Source organism: Mucor velutinosus (genome assembly GCF_035048745.1).
Source record: "Mucor velutinosus strain NIH1002 chromosome Unknown tig00001544, whole genome shotgun sequence".
In the NCBI taxonomy this organism is placed as follows: Eukaryota; Fungi; Mucoromycota; class Mucoromycetes; order Mucorales; family Mucoraceae; genus Mucor; species Mucor velutinosus.
In genome coordinates this window covers 2,490,021-2,499,247 of record NW_027041908.1, presented here as the reverse complement: position 1 = coordinate 2,499,247, position 9,227 = coordinate 2,490,021, and the positions used below count along the sequence as shown (strand labels likewise).

General features: G+C 41.3%; 3 protein-coding genes across 3 annotated transcripts; 2 read left to right on the top strand and 1 right to left on the bottom strand.

Moving 5' to 3' along the window:
- Nucleotides 1-346: 346 nt before the first annotated feature.
- On the top strand, nt 347-2,586 carry PIF1_2 (DNA helicase; the record flags this gene model as incomplete). The annotated part of the gene is made up of 8 exons (XM_064825387.1): nt 347-367; nt 426-651; nt 716-845; nt 922-1,588; nt 1,659-1,862; nt 1,922-2,018; nt 2,071-2,220; nt 2,276-2,586. The coding sequence occupies 8 exons, from the start codon at nt 347-349 to the stop codon at nt 2,584-2,586; spliced, it is 1,806 nt and encodes a 601-aa protein (XP_064680764.1).
- A 427-nt stretch (nt 2,587-3,013) lies between these two features.
- Nucleotides 3,014-4,977, top strand: ATC70_006105 (uncharacterized protein; the record flags this gene model as incomplete). The annotated part of the gene is made up of 7 exons (XM_064825386.1): nt 3,014-3,229; nt 3,347-3,406; nt 3,476-3,599; nt 3,658-4,340; nt 4,406-4,506; nt 4,566-4,594; nt 4,655-4,977. The coding sequence occupies 7 exons, from the start codon at nt 3,014-3,016 to the stop codon at nt 4,975-4,977; spliced, it is 1,536 nt and encodes a 511-aa protein (XP_064680763.1).
- Nucleotides 4,978-6,270: 1,293 nt separating this feature from the next.
- Nucleotides 6,271-8,157, bottom strand: ATC70_006104 (putative NRPS-like protein biosynthetic cluster; the record flags this gene model as incomplete). Its single annotated transcript, XM_064825385.1, has 6 exons — nt 6,271-6,713; nt 6,768-6,990; nt 7,049-7,361; nt 7,423-7,531; nt 7,585-7,896; nt 7,956-8,157. The coding sequence occupies 6 exons, from the start codon at nt 8,155-8,157 to the stop codon at nt 6,271-6,273; spliced, it is 1,602 nt and encodes a 533-aa protein (XP_064680762.1).
- Nucleotides 8,158-9,227: the final 1,070 nt, after the last annotated feature.

The following is a 9,227-nucleotide window of genomic DNA, read 5'->3' as shown; positions in this document are numbered from 1 at the left end:
ATGCCATTTGATGGACAACCTCATCCGTTCGAGCATTTACGATCAGCCATCATTGCAAATCATTTCATTTGCAATCACTGTGAAGCTAGCGGTACTTGTGTAGCTTTTCTCTGCTAAAAAACAATTCTTTTGTCATCTTTGGAATCATACTTGTTTTAATTGACACTTTGCAAAATCCGTCTTGATACAAATTGTCTTTTGTAGCTCTATTCCAGTTGGGGTTTTGCCAACATGAGCTTCGGCCATTCAAAGCGTCAAAACGCTCAGTACTGTTTATTCAATGCGTGGTCTTCTATTGCGTGAATCCAGCCATAAAACTTTTTTTTTCTTTCACTTTCTTTTTACCATGAGTGATAACAACAACAACGTAAGTAGTGGCGCAAACACATGTAGCGAACCACGACACTAACTGGCATGTCATATAGACAGCAGCTGGCTTCGATGCTGAAGATGATGACTACGTTCCTTATATTCCTATCAAACAAAGACGCTTAGAAAAGCTTCATAAATATGCAACACAGCGCAGGGTTACTGAGCAGCCAGACAATAATGCAGACGACGATGAGGATGATGTGATTGTAGCTGGGCCCAAAGCCAACATTAGTTTATTGGATCAAACAGTACAACAAAAACTAGCAAACGCTGTGCCCGGTAAGCGAGAGATGAATGGATAAACCAGCATCAATGGAAACTGACAAGGTCCATTTACAATTAGAGAAAACCGAAGAGGAAAAGCGACTGGAGGAGGAGAGGCGAATCGAAGAAGCTCAAGCACGCCATAAAGCCCTGGTGTCAGTGCAGGAATCAGCCATGGGGTTAAAGTACACAGAACCCATCAAGACATCGTAAGTCAGAGGACTCTTGCTGTATTGCCCAACCACACAAGACTCAACTCTCTCTCTCTCTCTCTCTCTCTATTAGATGGACACCTCCTCATTATATTAGAAACCTCACAGAAGTAGATCACCAAGCCGTTCGCGACAAGTGGCACATTTTGATTGAAGGCGAGGATCCCGTACCACCCATTCGCCACTTTCAAGACATGAAATTACCAGAACCTATCCTCAAATACCTCAAAGAAAAGAACATTGAAAAGCCTTCACCTATTCAAATACAAGGGCTGCCAGTAGCACTGACAGGACGTGATATGATTGGTATTGCATTCACTGGCTCAGGTAAAACCTTGACATTTTCATTACCCTTGGTCATGTTTGCATTGGAGGCAGAGGTGCGATTACCGCTTACTCAGGGAGAGGGACCCATCGGCATGATTATTTGTCCCTCGAGAGAATTGGCGCGACAGACATTTGACGGATTGAACGACATGGCACACGCACTGACAAAGGGTGGCAACTATCCAGAATTGAGGTCCTTGTTGTGTATCGGCGGCATCAATATGAGGGATCAGCAGGATGTGTTTCAAAAGGGCATTCACATGGTTGTCGCCACGCCTGGCAGATTGATGGACTTGCTCAACAAGAAGAAGTTTAATTTGGACAACTGTAAATATTTATGTATGGATGAGGCCGATAGAATGATTGATATGGGTTTCGAGGAGGATGTAAGAAATATTATGTCATATTTCAAGGTACATTGGATATACTTTCTGCAACCCTGCAGCTCCCTCACTGAGCAACTGACTTTTTGATTCTATATAGAGCCAGCGTCAAACACTGCTGTTCTCTGCTACCATGCCCAAGAAGATTCAAGACTTTGCCTTGTCTGCTCTAGTGAAACCCATGGTTGTGAATGTGGGCCGCGCAGGCGCAGCAAATTTAGATGTTATTCAAGAAGTAGAGTATGTTAAACAAGATGCGAAAATGGTCTATTTACTGGAATGTTTGCAAAAGACCCCACCTCCTGTAAAGCTCAAAACAAAGTGGACACAAATGATGTCATGTCACTTACTCTTTTCATTTAGGTGCTCGTGTTTGCCGAGAATAAGAACGACGTGGATGATATTCATGAATACTTTTTGTTAAAGGGCGTGGAAACAGTAGCCATCCATGGTGGCAAGAGTAAGTTGGTGATGGATCTATGATGTGATGAGTCTGTTGACACATTGGATAGCTCAAGACGAACGTGAATACGCCATTCAATCCTTCAAGGACTACAAGAAGGATGTGCTGGTAGCTACTGATGTTGCTTCTAAGGGTCTTGATTTCCCAGAGATCAAGCATGTCATCAACTATGATATGCCCAAGGAGATTGAAGATTACGGTAAAGATGGCCATTCATACACATTAGGACCCATCACTCATCCATCTCTTGATAGTGCATCGTATTGGTCGTACTGGTCGCAGTGGTAAAACCGGTGTAGCAACTACGTTTATCAATCAGAATTGTTCTGAGCAAATTAGACTGGATTTAAAGCACTTGTTGAGGGAGGCAAAGCAGAGGATCCCACCCTTTTTGGCAGCCATGGAAGACCCAAGCGAAAAGTATGGCAGTCTTACAGGCGGCTGTTCCTTCTGTGGTGGCCTTGGTCATCGCATCAACGACTGTCCCAAGCTGGAGCAACAGCGCAAGCAGCAAATGAACTCGATGATGAGCAGCAGCAGAAACGCTGGCGGCGGAGGATTTTAATCTTGGGGAACGAAATAAACTTTTGTAACCATAGCGAACGTTTCTAAACTAACTAATTTTAGATGATCGATCTTTTTTAGCTTTTAATCATAATTTGAAATACATTTCATTTTCAACAGCAAAACCTGATTTACCACATAGTACCAACGTCATGAACCCAATCCCAATCAGGAATATTCTCGAATTTTGTCAGAGTCTTCTATTACCAAATTTGTATTTTTTTTTTTTTCATTTTTTTTTATAATCTAGTTTTATATCTGTCCACAAATGTATTTTTCTTTTTTTTTTTTTTTTTTTTTCATTCTTTCTTCTTTCTTCAATTTCACCAGTTCCTGTCACATATTCAATTCATCCGCCAGTCGATCACATTCCATAGAGTAAATGCTTGATAACGGTAGTAGCTTTTAGCTACTATCAATCTCGTAGCATGCTGAGGACTAACAATTCGTCTCCTAGTTCCTATTGCCAACTGTTTGAAGTCATGGATTCATATTCATCAATGCCTATTTCAATCGACGGGAAGAAACCTTCCTTTGAGTTCACATCAACAGAGCATCAGCAAGTAAAAGATTTCTTGGACAAATGCCATCTACCGCAGTACTATGCAACGTTTATCGACGAAGGATTTGAATCCTTACAAGCTGTAAGTATTTGTTCTGTTGCATTCTGTTGGAAGCTTCTTTGCTTCTTTTTTGTTGGTTGCATTTTACAAGCTTATTTTGGATGTTCGGGACCAAGTTTTTTTCTGACTTACAATTAGGTATTAGAGATTACAGAAGAGGACTTGATCGCCTTGAATGTAAAGAGAGGCCATCGACGAGTAACGTATTTGGATCGTTGTCTGAGTAGCGTGTGGGTATGAGTCTGACATCATACATCTATCTCTTAGGTAATACAGAGAGGCATAGCAACTTTAAATGGTGTCCCAAAAAATCAGCCGTTACATATGGTGGGTAGTAGTACCAGCATCCCAAATGGCATTCCGCCCTCTACAATCAGTACATCATGTTCCAGTATGTTCCAGAATAAAATGCAATTTGGTCTTTTCTCACACGACAGCCAATTTTGTAGAATCACATAATAACAATGGCAATCACTCGAGTGAAGGATCATCGGGCACCTATACTACAAGTGGCTATGGTTCAATGAGTTCGCCACGACATCCCACATCCAATACGAGCAGCATGAGTAAGCCTTACGAATTCCCCCCCTCAACATCCAGTTATACAACGACTAGCAGTAGCAACAACAACGGCACTAACAATACACCACCTTCTGTCACTATTGTAGACACTGAACATCCCGCATCCCATCAACACCAACTCGTCCATATTCTCCACCGTAACCCTACCGATTCCGAATCCCACGACATGATGGATACTACTCAGAAGGAATCCCGATCATCGTACTCCTCTAATGAAGACGAAGATGAGGACATGCTGGAGGAGGAACAATCCAATAATGGCAATTTCAGTGCTACCTCATCACCACTGAAAAGGAAATACAGACGCCATCCTAAACCTGATAAACATGCGCCCATTAAACCTCCTTCCGCCTACATCATGTTCTCAAACGACGCTCGTGCACAGCTCAAGGGTCACAACATGACGTTTGTCGAAATCGCAAAGATTGTGGGCGATCAGTGGAAGAATCTCGGCATCAGCCAGAAGCAACAATATGAGCGAACAGCGATGCGAGCCAAAGATGAGTACATTGACGCCCTGAACGAGTATAGAAAGACAAAGGAGTACAAGGTAAATGAAGGGAATTTGCCTCGATTTCAGGAGCGTTTCAGGGCATTGACATATTTCTCTACTAGGAGTACCAAAAGTATCTGAGTGATTTTAAAGCCGAACAAGATGCTACAAACCGAAAGATTGCCAGACTACGAAAACGAGCAAAGCGGTCATCTCCGGGAAGGTACAGTGTGATGGATGTGTGAAAGGGTTGTCGTATATGTGATACTGACTCGGTTAAAGTGGCAGTTTGGCCGATAGTTCTTCCAATGGTAACGACAAAACCTCCAGTAATGGTAGCTGTGAATCTCACTCATATTCTATGCATGCAGATAATGCTAGGAGTTCGTCGTCGAGTGGTGGATCCACTGATATATACAAGGTGCATCGCAAGATACACACAAATACCAAGGGCAGCAGTAGTGAAGACAGCAGTGTGCTACGAAGCATGTATACAACTCCCACTATCGAGGTGTCCACGTCCACAACACCGCTTGATGAAGACGTAGATGATGACGACGTAGACGACAATGAAGACAACAACACGGAGGAATGCTACTCTCCTCAACAAAAGGCGCCACCGCTTATAAGTGACAGCATGGCTAACTCCAATTACCATCGCCTGCCTTTCAATCAAGATCCTCGACCACAATAATATCTATACACACAACATGCCAGTAAAAGGAGAAATCAAAAAAATAATACCTGTGTGAATGTTTCTTCTTTCTTCCATCCCCCCCCCCCCTCTTTTTGTTTATTTGTGATTCTTCCTAGCTGTTATTTTATCTTTATTATTAATTTATGCATTACAAAGTGAACAAGATCATCAAGCTTAATAAACATCTGTAAATAAGATTTGCCTGGCTAGTGTGATCAGGAATATGTCACTTCAGATCCGTCGGTGTGTTCATCATGTTCAGGTTCTTACATTCGAAAGGGGAATGGAACAGAACAAACCATTCGACAATGTATTGGCAACAAATAGTTTTTGTCTGTTTTATCAAAATGGGAATTTCATGCGTTTGAAAATCGCCGCATTTCTAACAGGTTTCAGGATTTGTAGACGCTGCTGCTACTGTAATTTTCCCTCTGTCAACTTACATGTCAAAAAGCTTAATTTGTTTCCATACATGTTTAGCTTCCATTGACAATTACCTTTCCCAGTTTAGTCCAGGCACTAAAATCCGTAATTGGTTTAGTGCCATTGCTGTATCTTCAATTTCGACGCCCATTACGACTTTTTGATGCGTTGTAGTATTGACACCCTAATCGGACGAAATCCACTAGTTAAAATATGGACATTGGGACTGGAAATTTTGAGCTTTCCAAGCGATCTTTGGCTCAATCTGATTGAGTCGATCCCAGTACAACTTGATTTAGTAAGTCATTTCATTTACATTTTGCTCAGAAAATCGTGGTTTTACTACCCAAATGTGCTGTAATGAGGTAGCCCCCATGCGATGACATATGAGAAATGATCTCCTGAAAACTGCAACTAAAATGTTTACATAATGATGAGATTCATCTGGCTGTGTAACCGGATAAATATACCACTGGAGATAAATGTAACAATCATGTATCAAATGTGAATGGAAATGACATCAAATAGCGGATGGGTCCTTTTGTGGAAACTTACCACCTACATACCTAGCAGCAAATTCCATCTGACCCAAAGCCTTCACGAAAAACCACCATGTTCTTACATAATATTGATGTCACCAATTTCTTTAATTGTTTGTTTATAGCTATATGCATCTTGCAATTTACATTGAACGGGAGCATCAGCTATTTGGAAGCTCAATATTTTATAGTCACACAGAGAGCAGCCGAACCCATGTGGATCTTATATTGACAAAAGAAGCGCGTACGTCAAAGCAATTATTATCAGTGTTTATTTTACAAATATGGGGATAGAGATGGGGAGGGGTATATGGGCAGAATGCTTTAATCATTCTACTTCTTCAGTGGAGGCATTTTCGCTCTTTTTGTGATTCTTCTCCTTCCTATGCTTTTCAGCTTGTTCTCTATCAAACTCCACCTTTTTGAGGAACTCTGGAATGCGCTCAAACATGTGCTGGTAAATTTCATCTCTTGTCCAACCAAGCGAATTGGCCTCCAGTAGCAGATCGATAAAGAAACTCTGAATTTCAGCCGTGGTGATCTTGTCACTGGGAATCATCGATCCAAACTTGATGCCAAACTCTTGTGCCTTTTCCTTTTCGTCGCCTTCAATTGGCAGGGATGTGGCCTCGTCCAGTCTCATGAATCGCCAATAGGTGTCTCTCACTTGCTCAGGAGCTGCATAATCGAATTTGAGCTTGACATCAATTCTTCCAGGTCTCAGCAAGGCCGGTGTGATTTTGTTCAAATTATTGCATGTCATAAAGATCACTAGTAGGAGGTATGAGTACCACATCAATCAGTAAAACCCAAATGACAACTTACTTGATCCTTCTTGACTCTGCATACCGTCCAACACATTCAGCAAGCCAGACATGGTGAGTGTATCCTTCTTCTCCTTGTCGCTGGCGTTATTCTCAAACAAGTGATCAATATCCTCAATCACAACGATACTGTTATGAGGCACGCTTCGAATCAAAGACAACAGGTTGTCATTGGTTGTCGTGGCAAGAGCACCCATGATGGCAATATTGTAATCGAGATGGTTCTATATAACGGCATGATCAGCATTTCGCATATACACATAGCAAATGTGAAAGACTTACAGCAATAGCTTGAATCGTGGAGGTTTTGCCTGTACCAGGTGGACCATACAACAAGTATCCGCGACGATGTGGGATTCCTCTCTTCGTATACCAATCCGCCTTCTTTTTGAATGTCTGCATATCCATCATCAAATGCTCCATTTGGCCCTTCTTCAAATGAATACTGTCCATGTCTCTTTGAGGGAGCTCTCTCTCATGCTTCCAGTTGTATTGATCGCTTCTCCAGATATCCCTTGTTCGCTGAGTCTTGTTGTATTCATCAGACCATTCCTGCAAAATGACATGCAACAACTTGGTGTCGCGATCCAGCATACTATTCGATATATTGGCAAGTTAGTTTGGCATTTCTAGCAACCAACGTAATACAAAAGTACCTGACAGCAATATGCTCCTCATCACGTTCATTTTCATTCATGACAGCATCCTTAAATACGACCTTGACGACATGGCCTTTGTAGTTGAGCTCTTCATCAAAGTCAGCAGCTAAAGTACCATGTGAATAAAGGTTTACATTTTACCCTATAGATGGCACTTACGTGGCAACAGCTGAACCTTGATTGTGGAATCATCCATGCTAGATGCTTCGCTATAATTTGTAACATCGTCCCATTCATCCCAGCATGCCTCCTCATAGTTATCGACATAGGTGGTATTCATGGATCCATTACCATTATACATGGCAATACCAGAGGACAATTTATCCTTGGTATTACCATGCTCAAAAGCATACTTGGATACGATATTGTATAGATTGTCGCTGGAGTAAATCTTGATGGTAACATAGCCGGGAGGATCAGCCTTTTTGAAGATTCGCTCTACCAATTTTGTCCAGTGTGTTCTCAGGATGGCTATGATGTCGATGCTGGATTAGAGCATGGTTCAAATCCATGCAAAATTGGATACTTACGTGCAATATAAAAAGCTAGAGATAAGGCAACGAAATCGTTTCCAAAGTACTTTTGTCCCAAATTCACTAGTCTTTCACCAAGGATGTTCTTCCAAATATTTTCATCAGAGATCTTTTCGAGAAACGTCAACAGCAGGTTCAAAATGGTGCCAATACGGGCAACAGGGTTGATAGCATTCATTGTAGTCAAAGCGTTTGTCATCCTTTAAAGTGTTGTATTGAAGGTGGCGAAAAGAAAACAGGAAAAGAGGTGATAGGTAATAACCTGTTCACTTTTTTTCGTGTTGCCATGGTTTTTATAGTTGTCGAGGCCGTGATCAAGATGCTGCGGTTTGATCAAGGCTTTTTCTAATCGACTGCGGCTAGTGGGCCAAGCTTTATGTAGGTTAATGAAAAGGTTTTGTCAAAATGACAGATAAAGAGTAGTAGCACAGACGGAAGATAGGATGTCGCAGTAAAACTATGAGGAAAAGCTCACCATGCAAGTGAAACACATTGACGAAAGGCGGTTGCCATGTAACACGACAGCCCGTTGCTATGTGACACTAGTAGAATCAAATGCATGCAAGCACTTAGCCCTAGTTTCCTTTTTCTCGCATTCATCCTTCTAAACATAGAGACAAATGTGCTATAACATAGCGCCAATGAGCTGTTGAGCATTCAATGTGAGGAAGGATCTGTCTTATCAGCAAAAAAAAAAAAACCATTGCCATTTGTATATTTAGAAATCTTTCTTTTATTCTGTGGTGCTACAAAGCAGAACCCTTTCCACACTTTCGGAAAATATTAGCCGCCACACATGTTTTGGTATATGTGCAACTTTTCCTTTGAATTTGATCTTGCTATGGCACTTGAACCCATCCAGTGCGTCGCTTGCGTAACATTCCTGCAATCACTTCTTGTTCTTTTGTTCAGCAATGACAATGTAGGCTTGATGCAGCTTTTCGACAATCGAAAATTGATTTTTGAAAAATTAATGCTAGAGCTTTGAAAGTAGCAAGTTAGTATATCAAAATTTTGCGAAGAACATGATGGTGCCATTGGAAATTAGATAGAACGAAATGGTGCTGAGAAAAGAGTAAATTTTGAGATTTGCAAAATCTAGGCATGTTACTAATAAAAGTCATGGGATTACTATATGAATGTTGGTTGTATGTTTTGTAAAAGCTGTAAAGAGTACTTTGATTGACAAGGGCACGTTAGATTTGGGGTTGTTGACAACGACGTCGATGAGTAATGAAGAAAAAAGATAGCCGAAATGGTCAATCTTCA